Source organism: Scylla paramamosain, chromosome 27 (genome assembly GCF_035594125.1).
Source record: "Scylla paramamosain isolate STU-SP2022 chromosome 27, ASM3559412v1, whole genome shotgun sequence".
Classification (NCBI taxonomy): Eukaryota; Metazoa; Arthropoda; class Malacostraca; order Decapoda; family Portunidae; genus Scylla; species Scylla paramamosain.
In genome coordinates, this window is record NC_087177.1 from 15815873 (window position 1) to 15841908 (window position 26036).

General features: G+C 36.2%; 1 protein-coding gene across 7 annotated transcripts in view; it reads left to right on the forward strand.

Annotated features, from left to right (window-relative positions):
- The window catches only part of LOC135114287 (uncharacterized), a 53141-nt gene that overhangs the window by 13802 nt on the left and 13303 nt on the right, over positions 1 to 26036 (forward strand). For 5 of the 7 annotated variants that reach the window (XR_010275475.1, XR_010275476.1, XR_010275478.1 and 2 more), the window contains one exon: positions 17977 to 18045. Coding sequence is in view for 1 of the 7 variants with exons in the window: in XM_064030173.1 (XP_063886243.1) it covers positions 16426 to 16462 (37 nt within the window). In the remaining 6 variants the exon portion in view is untranslated. Of the gene's footprint in view, positions 1 to 16425; positions 16588 to 17976; positions 22157 to 26036 lie in introns of those variants that run through there. The other 2 variants (XR_010275477.1, XM_064030173.1) reach the window with 2 other exon arrangements.

Sequence of the window (26036 nt, forward strand, 5' to 3'; positions counted from 1 at the left end):
GGTGTGGTATACAGGTAGTGTTTCAGACTAGATACAGTGGAGCTGGTTGGATTTCTGGAGTCAAATCTTGGTAAGGTTGCGGGCCTTGAAAGCCAGAACGTAATGGTTCGGTTGAGGGTATTGAAAGACAAGATTGTACCAATCCTGCTGACGTGTAAACACAATCTTCTTATTGGTATTTTAGTTGGGGCCATGCAGACTGTGATGTCACAGCCTCTAGTGCCCAAAAGGTGTGGTAAGCAGGGGAGTTTCAGTCTTAATGCGGTTCAGCTGAATGTAAACATTAACTGCACCTAGCTCTTGGCGGCACCATTAACTGAGGGACTACAGTGATAATAAAATTTTTTCATACTTTATTTTTTAGCATCTTTCACATGTAATTCTTATGCAGTATTTTAGTACATTTTCAAAGCCAAAGGATGTGTAAAAGCAGACTTACTAACTTTATTTTCTAAAGTGTATTTTACTTGAAATATTATTTCATTCATCATAAAATTTAGTACAATTGTATCTTTTAATTCGTATTCAAATCACAACAAATTCATAATATTCACTTTGAATACCTTGCACAAATTACTATAGTTTACCTACTACATTTTATTCAAATTCAAATCCGTGAAAATAAATTAGTTTTATTCTAAGAAGTTACAAAAGTAAAAAACCAAATCTGAAGTGTTTCATTCCTTTTTTTAATTCAAATAAATTTTCGTGCAAATAAATTGATCTTATTCATTCTGAAATCTTACACAACAAAACTAAAGAGTTTTTAATTCAAATTCATGAAAATAAATTGATTTTATTCATTCTGAAATTTGCTTAGCACAACTGTAGCATTTTTATTCACATCCAAACCCTACAAAATCATTGTCACTGTCATCAGTACTGCATTCCTCAAGCTCACCAGAATCACTACTAGAAGTAGAAGAGTCACTGCCTTCGTATAGAAGGTCATCCTCTGTGCCCTCAAGATCATTACTGATGCCACATTTCTTGAATGAAAGCACCACTGTCTCTGTTTTTACTTTATCCCAAGCAATTTTTACCCACTGGCAAACCTGGGCTATTGTAGGCTTCTTGATGAAGCCCGATGGTGTTTTGTCATGTTGCGGGAGTCTCATCCACGCGTTCCACTGCTCACGCATATACACCTTGAAAGGTTTGTTTATGCAAACATCAAGTGGTTGCAACTGGCATGTTAGTCCACCAGGTATTACAGCCACTTTTGTGTTTAGATTGTGTACTCTGTTCTTGGTAGCCTGAGTTAAATGAGCCCTAAATTGATCCCACACAAGAAGTGATGTTTTTTTTATAAGTCCCCCAGGACGCCGTGACCATACTTTGTCAAGCCACAGCTTCACACCATCCTCATCCATCCAGCCCTTAGGATGAACATGAATAAAGATACCTGGTGGAATGCTTTCTTTGGGAAAGGTTTTCCTCTTGAATATGAGGAAAGGTGGTAATTTAGTGCCATCAGCACAACAAGCCAGTACTGCTGTAAAATGAGTTTTCTCATGGCCTGAGGTTTTAATAGTCACAGTCTTAGAACCTTTAAAATCAACTGTTTTATTAGAAGGCACATCAAATGACAGTGGTACTTCATCCATATTTGCAATTTGTCCCATTTCAAAATGGGTGTCCTTTCTGAGATTTATAACGTATTTATGAAACTCAAGAATTTTGTTTTCATATGCCATAGGCATTTTTTGTGATATTTTTGTTTTAGTTCGCATTGCTAATCCATTCCTTTTCATAAATCTATAACACCAGCCCTCATTACCACCAAAATCATCATAGCCTTTGGCAGTTGCCCTTTCTTTAGCTTCAAAAATTATTTGTTTAGTTGTTACTATTGCACCCTGATTCCTTTGATCAACAACCCAAGCCTTCATCTCCTCTTCCAGTTCCACCCATTTAGCTTTCTTTGTGCGAAGACCATGTTTTGATTTCACAGCTTTCTGAAGTTCTTCCTCTTGTTTTCGCCAAAAACGAATCATTTTCTCAGTTGGAGGTGGACCAAAATGCCTAGCAGCAGCTCTGTTGCCGTTTTCCTTAGCATATTGTATTACTTGTAGCTTGTATGCAATTGTGTAATTGTGTCGTTTTTTTGACTCCATCATGTTGTGTAATAAAATCTGGAAGTTTTAAACACTCTTGCATAAGCTATTACATGAATATTATGCAGATCATCACCTCAAGCCAGCCTATCCCATGACACTCAATTCCTTTATAGAAGAAATATTCGTTCTCAAGGTGTATTAGTCTATTTTCATAAAAGAAAAGTTTCTCTAGCTTCAATCTTTTTCATATGTATGCAAAGCAAGAATGTTAAAAAGATAGGTTCAATTTTAATTGTATGAAAGTGTGGCTATTGTCTTACCTCAATCAGTAACGGCGTCACACTCGGTGTCACCGAGTACGTCACGTCGGAGCGCAACCGACCGCGTTTGTTTTGAAAAACGTGGTGCACCATCTCCACCTTGCCAGAACCTTCTCCACAAATCCAACCAGCTCCATCACATCTAGTCTAATATTATAATTGGATACCTCACCTTTGGGGCATCAAAGGCTGTGACATCACAACCTACACTGCCCCAACAAAACTCCAAGAAGAAGTGGTGCATGGTTAAGCAAATTCTTCCTGACTGGTCAAAGTCTATGTGGATTACCAGTAAGTATGAGATACTACACATTGGTACCTTGAAAGAAAGAGCATTTTGTGGCGTACTACCAATCATGACTTTATTTAGTTGTGCAAAGACATCTGTGGTTTGAATTTAGAGCCTCTGTTGCCGTAGACTTGTAACCTATTACTGCCTCAAAGTTGGACCTTTGCCTCATTGGACGCAGGCTAATTTACTGACCCTTTTTCTGAGAAAAAAGTAGCGTCTTATGAGCCATCAAATACGGTACATTGAAATTGTCTTCCCTGTAGCACCACAAGGAAGCATTTATGGAAATCTGCATGGAATATAAAATGTTTATTTTGGTGTTCCCTGTCATGCATTTAATTTTGTATGTGTTTTTTGAACACCCTGTATAGTGACTTCCGTATCCAACTTTGCCAGAGCTAGACAACAAACAATCCCTAAGTTCCCAAAAAAATTCCACAGTAGAGTGAGGGGAAAGTGCACATGGTAGCAATCTGAAATATGTAAAATTATGCCAGTTTTTATTGCAGCACATAGAAGGTTTTTACTCATTAGAACTGTTGTTAACAGCAGCACAAGTGATAATAAGTGGCAGTACATTTGTGCATTCATATTGATGAACAGAATACACTGAATGTATGCACTATTACTTACCTATATGGGATCTAATTACAGGTCTGATTTTATTCATTCATGATTGGTTAGGTTATGTTTATAAGATTATGAAAGGTTAAATTCATTGTGCATTGGTAAAGTTAATGTGGAAACTATTTGATGGTTTCACACATCCTATTGCCTCATGGCTAACACATAATCACAGAAAGCATCACTAAATATAATTATACGACACTCGTAAATAGATGATAACTAGCTGTAGACCATGTGGCTGGGAGTTATGTGGATGGCCAAGGATGAGTGATGGTCACTGGTATTTCAAGCCAGTGGCTGGCAGTGTTACATAGCTAAGGCAAGAGCTTCCTTGAGATATTCAGTTATTTTGACTTCTATGTTCTTGTTAACTAGCGAATTTAATTAAAGGAAACCGGTAGAGTAGCAAGAATGCATCTTAATAGATCTGTTGTGCTTGTGATGGCTGATGGGTGACTTCTGGCCAGTGAGTGGGCCAAGCTGTGATCTTTGCTCTCCAGATTGCCACGTCAAAAAAATAAAAGAAACGCATTCTCCTCACTTCTACTTTCCATTTTATTTACTTTAATAACTAGTAGTTTGTAGTAGATTAACCTTAATTGCCCCTTGATATGACTACAATTTATATGTAAGTCACAACACAAGCCAATAGCGCATTGATATTGTGTGTAATACAAGTGAAAATTTCCACAGGCATCCCTTGGAGTTAATAATGGAGTCAGAACAAATCTTTTCAATACATAAGCAGCATCGCCGAGTAGATGGTGTCTAGAAATTAGATGATGTTCAAGCCTATATAAACCTGACTACGAGTATTTTCATAAATCTTGCTATCATTGACATTCTCAGGCCAATGAGCAACAATGTTATGGAAAAGCAAGTCTGGTCCACACACACATTGAACATTGATAGAAAAAAAAACTGCCAGAGAAACAATTCAGAATTTGCTACTGATGGTTTTGAAATTGCAATGTGGGTACAATCATTGGCATGTACAACACCTGGCATACCCTAAATATCATAGAATGCCTGAATACTTTGATGCAGATCATTGCCAGAAAGAGAGGAAAGATGTAATGCCTGTGCCTCTTGACAGCTGCTCTTGAGACATTCTTCAGGCATTCACTGGCTGTTGCCTGTGACACATTGTGGCAGTCACCTATAGCCCTTTGGTAATCACCAGTAACCATGCACCACATTGCAATAAGAAAATGCAGGTGGTGGGGTGGGGCATCCTATCAAAGAGAATATATATATATATATATATATATATATATATATATATATATATATATATATATATATATATATATATATATATATATATATATATATATATATATATATATATATATATATATATATAAATTCTCAAGAAACTGTCTAGCATGACATCTTAACACCAATGGATTACCAAAACTATATATATATATATATATATAGTTTTGGTAATCCATTGGTGTTAAGATGTCATGCTAGACAGTTTCTTGAGAATTTTGGGCCAAGATCCAAAGAAGGTAGTGCACATAGTTTAGCTTGAGGGCAAAATTGAATGTAATTGAATTTTTCATGCAAAATTCCATCTCAGTGACTTTCCTTAATCAAAGCTAACCAGATCCACATTTCAATGGATATTACTAGAAAGTCGTTGAGAATGTCGCAGCATAGAATTCTAGAGAAACTGTTTCATGCAACTGTTCCTTTACTTTGGGCTCCATATCATGCACATAATTCTTTGTTATTTACACTTATTTCTTCCTCTAATTATTATCAGTCTAGAAGAAGACTGTTGAAAATCTCAGCTGCAGCTTTGTTACATAATAATAGTGTATTGAGAAACAAACCTCTTGAATCCATTGCTGCCACAAGATCATCCTGGATTTCTTCAATGAAGTCATGGATAGAATTCTTTCTGAGCCTAAATTGGTCAGTGAATTCCTCATCACTCATTGCACTTAAGAGATTCATCCAGTCTGCAAAAAAAGAAAAAAAGATTCACTTTTGGTTATCATGTGATTTTTCCAACACATTGTCAGCCACATTTATTTTTTACTCAAGTAGAAGAGATTTTCTGCACCCCTTTAAATAATGGTATCTTTTTGACAGTGTCATCCACATAAGATTATCAAAGTATTGTATACACAAATACATTACAGAGTATTAACTACAATTATGAGTAAAGATTATTTTGTGATAATTATGGTATATACATCATAAATGATGAGCTCTTTTTGAAGCAATACATTATATATCAAAGCTGTACATTTAGAATACAGTAATTATAAAATGTTGACTAACCCATATGACAAGGCTTGGAATAAAATCAGTTACAATGATTACCTTTAACAATCCTATGACATCTTTGCCCAACAACTGCTTTGGCCTCTTTAAACTCCTTGTCCTCCCAAAAATCCCAGTCATCTACATGTGCAGGTAGTCAGCCATGATGACAAATACCTGTAACTCAAATTACAGTGTTTATCTAAAATCAACAATAACTTCAATATTATACCATACCTAACACATCAATATTTGTTTTGCTGTTCATTCCTATCTCTATGAACATAAGTGTGAGTTTAGAATTGTGATCATAAAGTATGTACACCATCATGTATAACTTTCTTATATGCATATGTGGTGAAACTTTTCACAAGAAGGGTAGATATTGAGAAAGAGGCTAAGCTCACATAGATTGGAGAGTTAAGTTATGTTTGGATAAGGTTAAATATTATTAGTAAGGTTTTGTTTGATTGGTTTAATGAATTACAAATAAATATATTTCATGGCATAAATTACCATCACAGTAAATGGATAATAGATTGTTATGTTTGGGGTTATACAAGGTTTTCATAATTGTATCAACCTACAGAAACAAGATAAGAATGATATAGGATATTTTTTATAGGAATCAGTTTTCCAACTAATTTCACTCTCTATCATTCATCCCCACCAAGCTTATGTTTGTCTTTATATAGCTTATAAGTATTAGTAAACTAAGAATATAGGCCAGGGATCTTGGCAATAAATTGGCATAAATAAGCATGGTAAGATATTCATAGCACAATTATTTTGCCATCATCTAATTAAAGAATAGAAATGTAGACTTCTTTCTATTACTCACACAGATTAGCTTTGCTATGAAACTACATGTCTTATCAACTAACTGGATAAAATTAGCATGGTAAGGGAATGCACCAGCATGTATTTTGCCACACTCTAGTTCAAGTTTGTTACACACAAAAGTTGATTCCATCATCAAATTAACAAAAAGTAACAAACTGGAAAAATAGGCATACTTATCAAAAAATGATTTGATAATTATGAAGAAGCTGAAGAGGTAGCATGTGGAAATTCCCTTTGTGTGGTGCTGTCCCAGTCTGTGCAACGGCACCTCTTATAGCTCAAAACAGTTTGACAGTACTGATTGTTTGACGAAGGAATCTCTTGCGTAAAGGAGTGGTGTAACAATATGGCCCTTAGAGTATAGAGGCCTAGTAAATGTCATCCAACTTACTCATATCTGCCCCTTTATAAGCTCTGGGTCTCTTGAATTTGTAGATAAGATGTTTCATTAGGTGAGTGCCAGTTGCATTGCAGGTGAGTAAAATACTCAGTCTATCCTTTGCCATTTTAAAACCTGGTGCCTCTTTCTCACTTGTGTGGATGACAGTTGATCTTGGCAACTTCTTCCAGTAAGGGCCAGTTTCATCGGAGTTGTAGATTGGATTTAAGGTGTATCCTCCATCATTGCCTCCTGGGCAATGATGGAATATGAATCTGCAGCAGCAGTGTCAGCTGAAGAATTTTCTCCCTTATTCATAGCATGCTTTATGCTAATTCTTTTCTTAAAGTTGGCAAACCAGACAATTGAGGCAATGAATGCACCTTTAATATTTATCTTTTTGCAGATGGCATTATAGAGCATTACAGCTTTATTTTTCATCTGTGGCCCACAAACACTGATTTTGTTCTTGAACCTTCCTTCTATCCTCTGCTCTAGGTGAAATTCCATCACAGATATAACGTGGTTGGTGGATGATTAATTTGTCAACATATGCTGTAGTATGTTCAAATTGCCACTGAATAACTTGTTAATGACTTTTAGGCTAGCCTTTATTTCATCTTTCTGTCTTTTAAAGTTTCTCACTGTACTTTCTGGAAATCCTGTGTGTTTCACCATTTCATCGTTCTTAAAACCCTCATCAATAAATTCAATTACCTTGGCTTTGTTTTCTATAGAATAGCAGCTCAATTTTTTTGCCCACATGGATGGGTTCTTTATTCTTCACCCCAACACTTCCTGAGTGTTGAGCTAGCATGGCACAAGGCATAATCCACCACCAAATACACAAGATGGGAATTTAGGCAATGTTATTGCAGGCAAGAATCACCTATACAGCACGGATGTGGAGAGGAGACTGCCACTGGGCTCAGTGGAAGAGAAAGTTTGAGTGGGGAAAGGATGGGTATTAATTAAAATTTCACACTGAGTGTTTAGATGTAGCCCCCATGGGAATTCTCCTGCCTATTGCCCTGCCGTATTAGTCACAACACGCATCTGTCTCTGATATGTTAACTATTTGTTGCTTCAATATGAATCTGAATACTACATTCACTTCTTTAATAAATATGGAAATGACTGTGAATATATTGTTTCTTAGAGGATAATAACAATGGTTTTGGTGTATATACCAGGACACTTGATGGTGCTGCCCTCCAACCTTACCAAGGTCATACAGTGACTGGCCATGGCCATGCATCACAAGTTAGTTGGAAGCATTGACAGAGGTCACTTCCTCTGGTCACCATCAATAATGGAAACTTGGTCTCCCACACCTACCACATGCCTTTGTATGCTTCACAGTAGCAAGAAAGAACTTATGACAAAAAAAAAATAAAATAAAATAAAAAATAAATAAATAAAAGAATAACAAATACAATAGATGACCTTTAATGGAAAGTGAGGGTATTCTCAGATCATTATAGGTGCACCACAGAGCAGAGGAAATCCAAATCCCTAAGGGGGCCACACCAAAATGCTCAATACAAAATAGTTTTGCTGTAATAAGATCATGCACTCCTCTAAGGGGTAGTTGGTTTGAATCATGTTCCCTGGAATTATTTTGTTAGATTCAAAACTAACACATTAAAGATGAATATGGGTAGAGGTAAAATAATGTTGCTAGATGAAAATTTGTCAGATCCAAACTTGTTAGATGTGAGATCCTACAGAATACACAAAACACCCATCATGATAGCCTGACCCATAATGGGTTGTACTGAAACACAATCATAAAATGTTTTTTTTTTGCAGCCTGATCCCATATGAGTCAGGCTTTCCATTAACTTTGTTATGCTCTACAAGCCATAGGCATAGTACCCACCACCTCTCTGGCTAGTGGCTGCTTTCAAATTTTAGATAACACAGTTTCAAATGCATCATAACTGTGCAAAGATGGGATTGCTGCCTGACACAAAATGTGTTAACCCTTTATTGCCTGAATTATTTTCCCAACAGTGTGAAAAAATGTTTTTGTTTTTATCAATATTGTTGTTGACATTTTATACATGATATTTTTTACCAAAGTACGAGTATATAGTAAAGATTTTACACAAATGTTACTAAATAGTCACATTTGGCCATCAAGAAATGAAATCCCAGTTTTCATTGGGATACAATTTTTTTTTATTTAACCATTTTATATATAATAAATGCTTATGTTTTTATAAGAAACATCTAAGAAGATAAGAGAGTGCTTATTTCACCAATGAACTGATACAAACCAATGCATTAGAGTATATAAAGAACCTAAATGTAGGCAGAAAAATATAAAAACGACAAAACTGAAAGCAATATTTATGAATTTTGCAATGTGAAAATGTTGTAACACCCAAGGAATTAGACATATGTAAACACATAAAAGGAAATGTATACTGTATCAAAGTGGTTGTCTTGGAGGTTCCATGCCAATGGTTGATCATTCTACTTTTTTGTGCAAAACAAGGAAGCAATTTGGTGATTCATAGATGTACTCTACATTTGTTATAGTAGTACACTGGAGAAGCTTTGCAGTTTAGATTCTTTCATTTGCCTCTTCACATTACCACTGGATAGTGATTGTAACCATCAGTTTTGATAACATCCTCAGGAATGTCTTTTGTGGCAGAGGAATGCCCCTTTTTTCTTTGCATATTCTGAAGCAGTGGCTGAAGCAGAGGAAGGGCAACCTCCTTGCAACAGGATTTTTTCCTTCAAGAAGAAATGATTCTGCTGCAGGCATCTTGAACTCCAGGAGCATCATCATTTTCTTTTTTGGGATAGCAAAGTCTGCACAGTCTCTCTGGTATAGCAACCAGCATTTCACAAGACTGACATCAAGAAAATGAAAGATTAGCTTGGCTTATGATAGTATTTCTTGGACCTGGTGTGGAATCTGTAAAGTGTTAAGAGTGAATCCATCAGATCTATCCCACCCATAAACTTATTGTACTCCTTCACAGCTGCAGGACATGGGATCATGACACTCTTATTCTTTTTGTTGTAACATTTGCACTCATTTAGTGGTTGTGCTGAGCCAAATGTTGACTGCAGGTTGACATATCTGTTGTCCATCCATTTCACCACCCATACCTCAAGATCCTCTCTTTTGATGTGAACCTCTCCCATTCTTTAGAAATTCTTTGTCATTGTCAAAGGAAATACCTGGAAGTTGATTGAGCCCAACAGTTTGCTGGTTAGGTTAGATATGTCATCAGTGGAAGTGAAGAGAACCAGTTATCAAGATATAGGAAGTGGTTGATACCCTCAGGAATACATTTTGCCAAGTGCAAAACTACATTAGAAATAGCTCCTAAATCTGGTTCACCATCCACGGGTAGGATTTTGCAAGTATAAATCACTATGTCATACATGATACTATCTATTCCACAAAGTGTGATTCTTATACCCCCATTTGTGGGGTTTGCTTGGTCAATATTATTTCAATGGGGAAACCGCTTTGAAGGGAACAACCTCTTCATCCACACAGTCTCTGAGGTTTTGGGCAGAAATAGATATATATATTAAATTTGAGGATTTCATATTCAGATTCACTGTTAGAGTTACTATCATCTCTTTCTTGCATTAGGGAAGTATGTTTTTTGGCTGTAAAATTGAGTGCAGTCCATACCAGTTACAAAGTGGAAGTTTTTGGCATCACGGACAAAATGAACTCAATAGTTATGTTTAAACCATAAAAAAAGAAAAAAAAAACTTGTTTTCAAGTTACTTTAGTCAACCATCATACCTATACAATCAAAGATGTTATTGTTATTATATAATTTTACATAGCATGTAGCTCACCTGGGTATGTGGTAATAAGTAGCAAGACGTAAAGCATTGCTCCCCTCTCCATGACCAGCTGACTCCTGGTAAGCAATGAGGCACAAATGCCAGGTAGCATTAACCAGTCAGTGGTGTTGCCATCCCACACATGCACTCAGTAGATTGTAATGATAACGTTACATTCACCTAATGTTCCATACGCTCTGTAATTTATGCCTACACTCAGGGCATTTCAAGCATAACTAAATCGTCATGGTAGGCAGGTTAGGGTTAAAGAGTTCAGGGCTCACATAAGAGTTGTCACAGTACAGCACTTGGCCTTTACTGAGATGAAGATCTATGAATGTCTTGATGAGTGCCACTGGTAACCTACTTGATCTATTATACTCGAGTTCAGTGATGTCATTGATGTATAAAACCATGTAGGGAATGTAGTTTTTCCAACAGTCTTGCATGATAAGTGATTCCAGGCTTAATCTGTGTCTTTTGGATGGAATGTATTGTAAAAATAAATTTTTCCACTCCACTGCATTAGACTCTCATCAGTGCACACTTTCTGATAAGGATTAAATAGAGAGCAAAATTTTTCATGATAAAAAACAAATCTGATTTTTCTCATGCTTTCTGTGTCTATCACTGTATTCTAAAAGAGGTTAGTTGAAAAGTGAAGGGAGTGCATGATGCTGCTGAAGTAGTTTGAAGACAAAAAAAAAGTCCACAAACTAGAGAAGAAAATGAACTTCAAATTTTTTGTCAAACTTGGCTAATGAAGATCTTTGACATAATTCAGCATGTATATGGCAATGATGTAATGAGTCATGCAAGATGTTTTGAATTATACATACTTCAAGTACGGCAGAACATCAATTGGTAGATGACAAGGTCAGGACAACCTTCTACAACAAACAAGACAACAATCAGCTCCTGTAAATCTGTAAACAATTTGGCAACTTGTAATGTGCCACTGCATACTCCTTGCCGTCTTGGAGCTGGGACAGGACGGCTCCCACATTTTCTTGGTATCAGTGTCAAGGATATTTGGGAGTTCAGGATCAGGATATGGCAACACTGGCACCTTCACCAAGGCTTGCTTGAACACCATGAAAGCTTGTTAGCAATCTCTGCCCCACACATATTGCACTCTTTTCCTGGTCAAGTTGCGAAGAGGGGTGGCGACAGTGGCAAATCATGGTACAAAATGCCTGTAACGTGCACAGGCACAGGAAACTCCACAGCTCTGAGATAGTTCTGTGTACTGGCCAGCTGTCCACTGCTGTTACCTTGAACAGGTCAGTCTTTACTCCCTGTTGACCAACTACATGTGCAAGGAATGGCATCTTGATCCTGAACAGCATGCATTTCTTCAGACCGAGCTTCATTTCAGGCCAGCAGTCCTCAAACGACAAAACACCTCAGTCAGACATGCTCGCTCCTCCTCGAAAGTGTTTTCAAACACTAACACGTTGTCAAGATATACTAATGCTGCCTTCCAGTACACCCTCCATTAATTGCTCAAAACAACCAGGGGCATTGTACAACCCAAAGGGCATAACATTGAAGTGCTACAATCCTTGACCCAAGGAAATGGCTGTCTCCTCTTTATCTTCTGGTGCCATCTCTACCTGGGGATATCCTGACTTCAAGTCCAGGATTGAGAACCATTGAATTCCACTGAGTATGTCTAAAATGTCATCAATTCTGTACAACAGGTAAGCATTGATGACTGACAGAGTTCAGAGCCCAATAATTGACTCAAAATCTCTTGCTCTTTCTTTGTCACCACCATCACAGGCGAGCACCATGAACTATTTGAGTACTCCATCACTCCTGCTGCCTCCATTTCTTGGATTGCCCACTGCATTTCTTCCTATCTCATTGGAGGAACTCATTGAGGTGTCTGCTTAAATTGGAGATGAGTAGAATGAAGCTAGAGGCTAAGAGCGAGAGAGAGAATTAAGAAAGCTTGAGTTGAAAGCTGAAGCAGAGGTGAGGAGGTTTAAGTTAAGGACTGAAGAGATTAGGGAAGCCAAGAGGCTTGAGGATGTGGAGAAGGTGAGGTTATTGGAGGCTGAGAAGGAGAAGGCAAGAATGTATGAGAGGGAAGAGGCTGAGAACAAAATATTTTGTTAAATGTTGGTACACAAAAGAAAGTATTAGATGATCATGTTACACAGTAGCTACATATGTCTATCATATTTAACAAAATATTTTGTTAAATGTCGGTACATAAAAGAAAGTATTAGATGATCATGTTACACAATAGCTACATATATATATATATATATATATATATATATATATATATATATATATATATATATATATATATATATATATATATATATGTTAGTCAAAACCCGGAATCAGTCAAAACTAGTTTTAACTAGGTATTTTCAACGTGTTGGTGAACAACTAGTATTACCTAGGCAAAACTAGTTATACCTTAATGTGTTTGATATAACTAGAAATATCAAAGTTTAACTAGTTAAATCTAGTTTTATCTGATCGTGTAAGTTAAAACTAGATTCAACAACAGTACTGAATGTCAAAAGTAGGTGAGGGATATGACCACTCGTTTGAGTACCATTGCTCGTTTGAGTACTATTTTTGGGGAACTCAAACATAACATCCCCATCTAACCTAACCTAACCTAACCTAACCTAACCTAATGCTACTTATACATATAAATGTTTTTCCTGGCACTACACCAGTTTCACTTTTAGTCTAACTAGTTATACCCCAGCCTTATCCATCCATGTATGGAGTATGTTTCACATGTCTGGAGGGGTTCCACTCATGCTGCTCTTCTAGACAGGGTGGAATCAAAAGCTTTTCGTCTGATCAATTCCTCTCCTCTAACTGACTGTCTTGAGCCTCTCTCTCACTGCCGCAGTGTTGTATCTCTAACTGTCTTCTGCCGTTATTTTCATGCTAACTGCTCTTCTGATCTTGCTAACTAACTGCATGCCTCCCCTCCTCCTGCTGCCTCGCTGCACAAGACCTTCTTTCTCTCGTCCCTATTCTGTCCACCTCTCTAACGCAAGAGTTAACCAGTATTCTCAATCATTCATCCCTTTCTCTGGTAAACTCTGGAACTCTCTGCCTGCTTCTGTATTTTCACCTTCCTATGACTTGAATTCCTTCAAGAGGGAGGTTTCAAGACACTTATTCATCAATTTTTGACTACTGCTTTGACCCTTTTATGTGACTGGCATTTCAGTGGGCATTTTCTTTTTTATTGGATTTTTGTTGCCCTTGGCCAGTGTCCTTCCTACATAAAAAAAAAAAGTGTCTCCAATGACATTTTGGAAGGACCCACTGGCAAACAATCTCAGGGCCAGCAAAACCTGGGTGTGGAGTGGCAATGCCTGGCTATGCCTTGTCCTCCTCTCCACCTGAGGCTGTATCTCAAACAAGAGGATTAGCTCCTGCCGAGGGAAGTGATATTTGAGCATGAGCTCATTGTCACTTAATGCCAAGGGGTCAAGGTGATCCCGAAAGCGCCTTTGTCGCCTCATGGCATGATCATGGAAGTATGCTAAGATAATTTCCATCATATACAGACAGGAGGAGCAGCAAAAACAACACTTAAATCAACAGAAAGAGTAACCACACACTTGCTGCTGTGAGGTGGAATGGTGAGCACACACATGGGCAAATTTGCCTCCTTTTCCTGCTGTATTTTTGGTGTTCCATGCAAAATTTCACTTTGTACATCACAAAATCATACTTTCTTGGTGGTAAAGCTTGTAAACAATTAAAAAAAGGCTATTTTGTGCACATAGATATTTATATAAGAGATAGTAATGCCTTTACTACACCTCAGGAGGTGTAGTTAGTAGTGACAAGAAAAGATCGTAGATGCTGACTCCTTAAAGACACTTGATGGGTTTGTGGATACTGTTTAGCGACAAATGTTGCTATTAGTGACACTCACCTGTCGCTAGCCTGTCGTTAAGTTTTGTGGATTTGGCCCTTGGTCTCTCCAAAATTTCTTATTGAGACAGAGCAAACTTAGTATTGTTCAATTCCTCAAAACTCAATTCCTTCATCTATCAGCTCGACACAACCTTCCAGACAACTATCCTCTCTTCTTGAATGACACTCAACTGTCACCCTCTTCTACACTGAACATCCTCAGTCTTTCCTTTACTTTTAATCTAAACTGGAAGCTTCACATCTCATATCTAGCTAAAACAGCTTCTATGAAGTTAGATGTTCTGAGATGTCTCCACCAGTTTTTCTCATCCTTCTAACTGCTAACTCTGTACAGGGGCCTTATCCATCCATGTTTGGAGTATGCTTCACACGTATGTGAAGTTTCACTCATACCGCTCTTTTAGACAGGGTGGAATCGAGCTTTTCATCTTATCAACTTCTCTCCTCTAACTGTCTCCAGCCTCTTTCTCATCACTGCAGTGTTGCATTTCTTGCTATCTTCTACCGCTGTTTTCATGGTAACTGGTCTTCTGTTCTTGCTAACTGCATGGCTCCCCTCCTCTCACAGCCTCATTGCACAAGACTTCTTACTCTCACCGCTATTCTGTCTACCTCTCTATTCAAGAGTTAACTAGTATTCTCAATCACTCATCCCTTTCTCTGGTAAACTCTAGAACTCCCTGCCTGCTTTTGTATTTCTACCCTCCTGTGACTTGAACTCTTTCAAGAGAGAAATTTCAAGACAGTTATCCTGTAATTTCTGACTTAACGCTTTGGACTCTGGGGACTGGCACCTCATTGGGCCTTTTTTTTTCATCATAATTTTGTTGCTCTTTACCAGTCCCCCTCCTACATGAAAAAGAAAAAAACACTTAAAATCTTTTGTTTCACTCTAGATTACTTTTTAATTGGTTATTTAAACTGATTTATATATAAATATAAAGAATAAATAAAAAATAAGTTGAAAGAAAACAATAAAATCCCAAAAAAACAAAACAAAAACAAAAAAGAATCAATAACCCTCCCAATTTTTTTAACCTGGGTTTTTTTCCTACTCTGCTTATAGGCCCATGTGACTTATGAGCTGTCAAATACAGTAGTATGATTATGAATCTTACTGACTCAAGCACATTTGTATAATACTGTACAAACACCATTCACTTCTGCATCAATATCACCTTCAAACATGGGCTGATCATGCTGTGATGTTGCGTTTATAAAACATTCAAGGTCTACATTACTAAACCTGAGAGGATTTTGTATTAAGTTACTAATCTACTTATTGTACAACACAGCATGACCCCCCAAACGTGAAGCATGAGTGACAAGAGTGGCCAAGTTAGTACCAGGAGTATTGATTTTAATAGAAACAGGTGCATGGTCTGAGGGTAATGCTAGATCCTGATTAACATTAAAGTTACATAATTGTTTTACAATATCAGGAGACATTATACACAAATCAAGTTCAGATACCGACACTTTACCTTGACAGTACGTTCGGTTACTAGAGTAAGTCTTCTCACCAGTACATAAATTATTTACAGTTAGTAACTTTTTTCTATACAAACAACAAGTAGAGCATTAGCATTATCATTAGGTTGAACATGGTTAGGAATATCTGTGTATGATTATTGTTCACAGCCAGGCCTACCAGCCAATTCCAATACTGCACTGCTAAAATGAGCATTCATATTGCCCATCACAATACAGCCATTACTATGAGGACTAGATATAACTTTCTCTTTTATATTACTTAACAAGGCAAGGCTAAAATATGGAGAATCATGTGGTGGTACACAGCAAAAACTTAACAACACATCTGGAATACATTTGAGTTTAACCTTATTTTCTGTGGCTTTCCAGGATTTTTGCTCTTCCTGACTGGGTGGTCATGTATTAAGTACAAGTAAACATCATTGGACGAACAGTATTCTATGAATCGCCTTGTGGCAAAAAGACCCCAACACACAGCACAGCACCATTCCGTCTGATTACTTGTAGTATAATACATATTATTACACACAATGTTGGGTGTGATTTTTCCTAACACCATTGCTCATATTTACTTTCTCCACATCACTATCAGCGTTTAACATCAGGTGGATATATTCTGTACACATGCACATGCACCCACATGCACACACACAGCACCACAGCCACAGCAGCCACCCTTGAATGATATTATGCAGAGGAAGAGAGGAAGCTGGACATCACACGGTTATGTCTGGTTTCATCAAGGCACCATATGATGACTAGGAAAAAAAAAAATGGCTGCATCTCTAGAGTTGGTTGCAGTAGACTGCGTAAAATATAAAAATAAACATAAATAAAAGTGAGTAAGCATTTTCTTTCCATTTCTTCAACTCCCTATTGTTCCTCTAATGTTGCTGGTGTTGAATTATCAGTCACTGTCTCAGAATCAGCACATTTTGTTATTTTATTGGTATGTGACATGTAACAAAGCAAAATTATGTAGGTGCTGATGAGTGACTATAACATAAAGCTTGCCTGTGTAACAAGGGACTGCAGGGAAACAAGGAGAGTAATGATTTCCTTTGAATTGGTAATTCAGTCATGTTCTTGATTAGCAGCTATGTCTTCTGAACACAGTAGGCTTAGTTTTCCTAAATATCATTATGGAAGCTTGATAATATCTACTGACGGGAGCAGTGGCTTCATTTTTCAAGTTGGAAGCTTGAACTGAATTGAACGGAACTGATAGAAAGATGGTGAAGAATAAAGAGTTTGGATAGAAGAAGAAGGAAAAGTTAGGAAGATTAAAGAAAGTAGGTGATAAGAGTTTGTGGGCAGACGACATTGCTATTTTAAAATTTTGTTTATCTATATTGGTTGTGAGCACGTGAGGTTATTTGATATTATTGTAATCTAGTGTTAGGCCTAATCACCTTTCATAGAAGGTTGCATTTTTTTTTCTCTCTCCCTTATACAAGCAAAGCCCAGCTAACCCACCATCAGTCCCTTTCAACAAAACTGCTTGTATACATCTATATTTATGCATATATATATATATATATATATATATATATATATATATATATATATATATATATATATATATATATATATATATATATATATATATATATACATTTTTTTATCAGTTAGTTTAATTATTTATACTTTTATTTACTTGTGTTAATGCAAGCAATCCCAGCTAACCTGCCGCTGATCCCAAACAATAAGACAGCTTGCAATTTATTTATTTTTTTGTAATAGTAGTGTGTATATTTGTTTACAATGAGTTTTTAGGTTTGATTGTAAGTCTGAACTCATTGTTTTACTGAGTGTATGAAAGGTTGAGTGTAACTTTATATGTGTAATGTGTCGATGTGATTCCTAGGTGTTTGCAATGTGTATTATGTTTATAACAGCTTATAAATTCTTTCTTTTCAGGTTCCCATATTGTGATGGTATGAATCTTCTGTAGAAACTAATGTTTGTCAACCTGCTAAGTCTGTCCAGGTAAGTATTGTAGGTGAGTATATATCCAAGGGAAATATAGCTAGTAAGTTTTGATATAGTTATATAGGTAGTTGTTTAAATTACTAGTTATGTTGGGGTGGTATTATACTGCAGGCTTGTAGGCTGCTTGTGTAGTCCTGGTGGAATCTTAAAATATTGTGGTGGTTTTCTTTTAGTTTCTGGTAAGCAGGAGTGTCAAGTTCTTCCAATCTGTCCTATATTTTCTGTGCTCTATTGTGTAGTCTGATGTTCAATAGTGTAGTGTTGGTGTGTGTATGTATTTGTATTGTGTAGGGGTGTTTTTGGTTTGTGGTAAATCTGAGAGCTCTATTTTGAATTTTCTGCAATTTACTGATTTGAGTGTTGCTTATAGTATAGGGATAGGTGGGTAATCTAGAATTAGGAAAATTAGAGCTTTAACTAGATGTATTTTTATGTTTTCAGGCATATTGTATAGTTTGTAAAGTTTCTTTTAGAGCTGCAGATGCCTTATTATGCCTGTCTTCTATTTGTTTATAATAACCTGAACTTGTAATATTTAAACCCAAACATTATTTCCCATTATTTTGAAATTCAATTAAGTCGACATTTATATTCAGCGGTAATGTTTTCTTTGCTCCTAGATGAACTGGTGTAAATTTGTTCAAGTTGGTTTTAATTTTCCATATTTTTTCATAGGTGTAAATTGTTTCTATTTCTCTTATTGTTTGTAAATTCATCATATTTTTTTATTTCTCTGGGTACCCAATGACTTGTGTAAAATCATCTGCGTAGCTGATGTTTAAATTCCTATTTGAGTTTTCTAGATCGTTGGTGTATATAGGGTGTAATGCGAGTTTTTGCAAATACTGAAAGAGGTGAAAGAACGTGTAATTCTAAGTAGAAAATGTTCTATACACATATGCACTTTAAGGCTTTGTTTACCCATCTGAGATTGGAGTAAGCAGCATTAGTGTGCTTGCTGAGTTTGAAAAAGGATACAAGAAAGTTAGAAAGATTCCAGAGAGCTGCAACTAAAATCCCTGCAAGCTTAAGAGAGGAAAGGATGAAGAAATTGGACCTGACTTCACTAGAAAAAAGAAGGGAAAGAGGTGATTTGATAGCAATATATAGAATATTGGAAGAAATGGAAAAGTTGGACAGAGAAGACTTCATGATACCAGATACAAGAGACACAAGAGGACATGGAAGGAAATTGAAAAGGAGTGTCTGCAGAAGAGACATCAAGAAACATAGTTTCCCCCCACATAAGTATAACAGTGTGGAATGAACTTAAGGATGAGACTGTGTGTGCAAAAACAATTCATAAATTTAAAGAAAATCTAGATAAAAGTTGATATGAAGACGGGATGGCACGAGCCTAGTGTGGCTCTTGTCCTGTATTTCACAACTAGGTAAAAAACTAGGTAAACACACACACACACACACACACACACACACACACACACACACACACACACACACACACACACACACACAGAAAAGTTTTTCTGGAGAGTAAGAGATATGAGAATAAAGAAATGGTACGTCAAACAGTCAGTAAAGTATGTTATACTAATGTAAATGGATTAATGTCAATGAAGATGGAAATAAATGAGTTATTAAACAGAACCGCACTGGATGTTCTTGTATTATGTGAGAAAAAATGGAAAAATGAATAGGGAACTCCTGACATTGATGATAAATATGATTTATGGACGAGAAATAGAAGTGACAAGGGAAGAGGTGGAGTGATCTTTCTGACTAAAAAAAAATGTGATAAAGTGGAGAAGGTAATAAAAAGTGAAGACAAGTCTGAAATTATACAATGGAAGGATAATGAATTATGTAGAAGTGTATGTGCCACCTATGACCAATGCTTGGTGAAAAGAAGAGCATGAAGAGATGTTATTAGGTGTGTTAAAAGGTCTTGAAATGATAGTGATGAAAAGTAATGATATTGTTGGTGATTTTAATTGCAAGGAGATAAATTGGGAGACATTGACAACTACTGGAAGTGAGAACTCATGGAGTAATAGACTCTTAAACTGGGTGGTCGAAAACCTGATTACTCAGTGGGTTGATTGTGATACCAGATTTAGTGGAAGAGATAAACCATCAAGACTTGATTTGGTGTTTATCAAGGACATAGAAATTATGGAACCTATATCTTATGATAGTCCTCTAGGTAAAAGTGATTATGTGTTGATGGAATTTAATTTGAAAAACATAAATGTAATCATTGATGAAAACTATAAGATAAGAAGATTTAAATATAGTAAAGCTGATTTTGAAAAATCAAGGAAGTACTTTGTTACTGTGGACTGGAAAGACTTTGATCATGCAGAAGATGTTCAGGAAAAATGGGATGAATTTATAAGGATATATAATACTGCTGTGGAGAAATTTGTACCTAGAGGAGGAGCAAGATCTAGAAAGGGTAAGGAATGGTTCAATACAAAATGAAAAAAAGGCTAGAAATTGTAAATTAAATGCTTGAAATAGACGGAAGAAAAGGAAAACTGAGAACAGATGGAAGGAATATATTGATGCTAGAAATTAATACGTTGTGATAATAAGAATGGAGAGAAGAAACTATGAAAGAGATATAATACAGTATAAGTGTATTAATGAACCAAAACTATTCTTTAGACATATTAATGGGAAGATGAAGAGAGAAGGTGGGTGTATCAAGAGTGAAAGTTGAAGGAAAAGTCTATGAGGATGCACAGGACATGGCAGAGGTTATGAACAAAAGTTTCAGATTGGTATTTACTGTGGGAGGGGAGTTTGATGCTGGAAGGGATAATTTGGTGAGGAATATACAAGTAGTCTCAGTCAGTTATGATAAAATACTTATGGTGAAAGACCTTGATGTAAATAAAGCATCTGATCCAGATGGAGTATCAGATTGGTTATTAAAAGAATGCAGAGAACAACTGGCTAATAAAATTCACAGTATGGTGATGACATCATTATTGCTGGGAAGAGTACCAAAAGATTAGAAGAGAGCAAATATTTCACCAATATTCAAAGGAGGAAATAAGGAAACCCCACTAAATTATAGACCAGTGTGATTGACCAATGTTGTAGGAAAACTATGTGAAAGAACAATAAAGGAAAGATGGATGGAAAACTTGAAGAGATAAAGGTTTGGTAAATTGTCAATTTGGATTTAGAAGGGGAAGATCATGCTCCATGAACTTATTGTCCTTTTATTCAAAGGTAGTTGATATTGTGCAGGAGAGAGAGAGATGGATGGATGGTGTCCACTTAGACTTGAAGAAGGCTTTTGACAAAGTACCACACCGAAGATTGCTATGGAAGATTGAAAATTATGTAAGAATTGGAGGAAGACTGATGTGGATGGAGGAATATCTGGATAATAGAGAGATGAAAACTAATACAAGACCAAAATTCATCTTGGCTGAAAGTAACTAGTGGTGTCCCACAGGGGTCAGTGTTGGGACTGATAATGTTTGTGATATGTGTAAATGACATGAATGAAGAAATAGATAGCTATATGAACTTATTTGCAGATGATGCTAAGCTGATGAAAAGGGTAGAAAATGTAAATGACTGTGATACTGCAAGATGATTTAAATAAGATAAATAGATGAAGTAAATCTTGCCCAATGGAATTGAGTTTAAGTAAATGTAAAGTAATGGAGTTTGGTAAGAATAAAAAAAGAATGCAATATCATTATGAGATGGTATGAAGTTAAAGAAATCAAAAGAAGAAATGGATTTGGGAGTAACAACTACTGAAAGTTTGATTCCAGACAGACACATTGATAAAATTACTGGAGAGATGATGAATTCTTTAAAAAGAGTGAGAATGGTATTCTCATATTTGGATGAAGGAATTATAAAGAAGTTGTTGATTTCCATGATAAGACCAAAATTGGAATATGCGGCAGTGGTGCAGTTTTCTCGTACAAAGAGGAATATTATAAAATTAGAAAGAGTACAAAGAGCAGTCACTAAGGTGGTTCTGGAGTTGAGTAATTCAACCTATGAAGAGAGATTAAGAATGTTGGAAATTCCTACCCTTGAAAATAAGAGAGAGAGAGAGAGAGAGAGAGAGAGAGAGAGAGAGAGAGAGAGAGAGAGAGAGAGAGAGAGAGAGAGAGAGAGAGAGAGAGAGAGAGAGAGATTTAATAAACATCTGTAGAATGACAATTGGTATGGAAAATGTGGAAAAAGAATGTTTTATAAATTTAGACACATAGAGTACAGGGGACACATTAAGAAGTTGAAGATTAATTGTAGAAGAGACATCAAGAAGTATAGTTTTCCTCACAGAAGTGTGAACAAATGGAATGAACTCAGTGAAGATGTTGTAAATCCTAAAACTGTCCATGCTTTTAAGACCAAACTGGATAGATACAAAGATGGGATACTATGAGATTACTCCTGTCCTGTAAACCACAACTAAGCAAATACACACACACACACACACACACACACACACACACACACACACACTGGCATTGTATTTTGAGATAAGGGAGTAAAGTGGGGGGAAAAAAGTCAGCTTCATGGGCTAGAATGAATAAGCACTTTTTCAGTATTCTCAATACCTCAAGTTTCACAATCCTGAAATTTAGTGCTGTACCTTGGGAAGAAAGCAAGTGTGAAACTTGGGAAGGAAGTGTATATGAAGGACCTTCTGTAGCTTCTCTCAAGTGTGACTGAGAGTTCATCACAGCTAAACCCCAAGGTTTGGTGCCATTTGGGAGAGAATAGGAAGAGTAAAGTTTGGTGTAAGAAAGGCACTTGGCAGAGCCCTAGCCACATTTGATGAACTGCACACTAATATAGAATCAAAATATGCTATAAATGATGGACTTATGTAAGCAGCAATGTAGATGAGCATAATGCCATAATTCCTTTACAGTTATTATGAGGGAGAAGATTAAAATCCTTCCCTGATCAGTACTCATTAGATGAAGTATTCGATCTGTCCTGTGGTTCAATACAAAATTTTGGATAAAAATTGATTGTGTAAATAAGCTTCAAGTGTTTTGTGAAAAGGGTTTCAGGATATATTTTAAACTATAGGGAATCCCATAGGTGCATAAAGAAGGCACAATGTGGCCCTGAACCAGAGACATCGTCCTTATTTATGATGACAGATTGTGGTCCACGTGGAATCTTGGAAAAATCACTGGCCTACATTTGGGATGGGACAGATTGATAATTGTAACTGACCTCAGTACTTCCTTGGACACAACCTCTCACCTTGTTGGCAAATTGTATCCAATTAGCAAAGTTTGGCATATGTAACGCCCCTACACTGATACGAGTAGCATCCAGGTCTAGGAGCTTGGCCGTCACCCATGACCCTTATGACGAATGATAAAGGACTCCACAGACTTATGGTGCTTTAAATTAAAGGCTGGTCTGATTTAATACCTAAATTGTAAAAACTTTTTTTTGTATGCATTTAACTTTTCCTTGGTGATAGGAGTATGTTGGAAATTGACTATTTACAACTAGACCTTATTTTCTTGTTCAGTGATGGGGAGTTCATATTATTAGAATTTGAATATATATATATATATATATATATATATATATATATATATATATATATATATATATATATATATATATATATATATATATTTAAGAACATATATTAACTAGCCATGATCTGGGATCATAAAAGTATTGGAACCACCAAATATAAGTGTGCATATCCATTGATCATATCTGCATTCAACTCTGATCAGCTAATAACACAGCCTATTCCCTACCACACCACTGTGACAAGCAGACTTCAGCAAAGTAACCTGTGAAGACCTGTTGTTACATCTAGTTTACTTAGTGTCCCCAACTAAGATAATTAGTTAAAACCTGGGACTCTATCAATGTCCAGGAATATTTCCCAACAGTGCCAGAGTATCAATTTCAGGAAGAATGGCTCCCCACAGGCCAAGGAGCTCATGTTCTATCTATTTCTCATTCCTGGTGACTCTGATACATTTAGTAAGAACCAGAACAGTTTTATTATGTTCCCACCAATACAGGGATCTTTTATACAACAATAAAGTGAGTGTGTTCATAGCTTGTTCTATAGTTACATAAACATAAGAGAATGAGTGTTCTCAGTCTTGCTAAAGTATCTAATTTTACAAATAAGTGTGTTCTGATGTTTGCTGTGTGGACCATGGAGACTCCCAGGCAGTTTTTCACATGCTGAATTAAATCCAGCAGCCATGAACAAACTGTTGTGCTTGTAGTAAACATGTTTATACTAGAAAAAATAAAGACTCCAATATGTAAACTTATCCTATGAATCACATGGGAACATTGTTGATTTGTTATTTCTATACAAGAGGATGTATTAGGCAGTTCCCAGAGATAGAAAATGAGAGTCATGTTGGAGGAGAGAAATGTTTACTGATAAACTTCAACATTACTGAGCAACATACACACATTACATGTTCAAATGGGTGGAGAAAATCTTGAAGACCATGAATCAAACAGTTCTTAATTCTTACAGGAAGACTAATGATATATATTACACACCCACAATTATCCACACACACACACATCCACACACACTCATCTATATGAATGCCTGCTACCCTATTACCAGTGTTAAGTGTTCTATTATTAATTGAGGTGACATAAATTACTATTACTTTTCTCTCGGTATTATGTGATTCATGAAACTTCCTGAAATCTCAGAGAGCAAAATATCATGACCACTTAGGCTGGTAAAAGAAAAAAGATGTTTTGAACTATACATGATTTTGACAGTGTCTATGTCTGTATGTAATTAAAAGGCAAAGAATGACTATCTATGTACAGTACATACATTTAATACACTTATTATACAAGAAAAATTGTCAAAGTAAATAGAAGTGTTTCATCCTTAAGTAATACTTTGTTTCATTATATTCTTGAACTTTTATAGGGAGGGAAAAAAAAGTTTTCCTAAGTAGTCTTTTGCATAAGTTATTTTGAGAATGTACATATGGGGTCATGAGATGGGAGGGGAAAAAAAATGTACAGTCTGACAGCAACAGTACACACGATTACCTCACCAATAATGAATAGTACACATTGAACAATAAGCGAACCTTTATCTCCACAGACTGATTATTTGTGACTACTGTAGGATTGGGCAGTGATAATTATACTTTTTTCAATCAATAGCAGCAGAACATATTTTGCAAAGTAGTTGTTTGATTTATAGCAGACTTGCATTGTGCAACACAGGTCTGTCAGTGTAGTACTGACTTGTATGAGCAAGGTGGTGAGCTAGTGCTTACCTTAAAGTGAGAAAAAAGTCATTAGCATAAGCATTTTGTGCAACTGCACTTGAAAGACTATATAATCTACACATGTTGCCCATTGCATGCATTCTCATTTGGGCTAATTTTGAATAATAGAGTACATTAATTTATCATCCATATGTTCTTAAAAGATGCCTAAAGCAAATGGTTGCAAAACTGAAGAAGTTAATTTTTCTCAGTGTTCCATTTGTTGCTCTGCCTTGGCACTGTGGCCAAAGTGTGTTGGCTGTAAGAATGAAAAAACACCACTGCTTAGTTATAGAACACTGACAAATGTAAAATATGCCAAGTGCCAAACCAAATGAAGACCTTTGCATAAATTGTATCATAACACTTGCTTAGTTCATTATTGTTAACATCCACATTTATTCTATAGCTTTTGTCTTGCCCTGAAAAGATGCTGCTGCCATACAACTGAAAGAAAATTGAAGACACCCCACCGTCAAACACAAGCATCAAGTGACCTTCATCTTTACTACATCATACTAGTTAATGACATGAGTCATCACATATACATACATACATTATGGGTTCATAAATAATGAGCAAACATCCTGATGACTGATAAACATAATATTATAATCTTTGCTAACAATAGGAAGCATGTGACAGCTAAGAGTGGTCACCACTTCTTTATTTGCTCTATCCATTTCCTTGATACCTACTTGTCATGCAAGTGGGCAGGTGCACACACACACACAC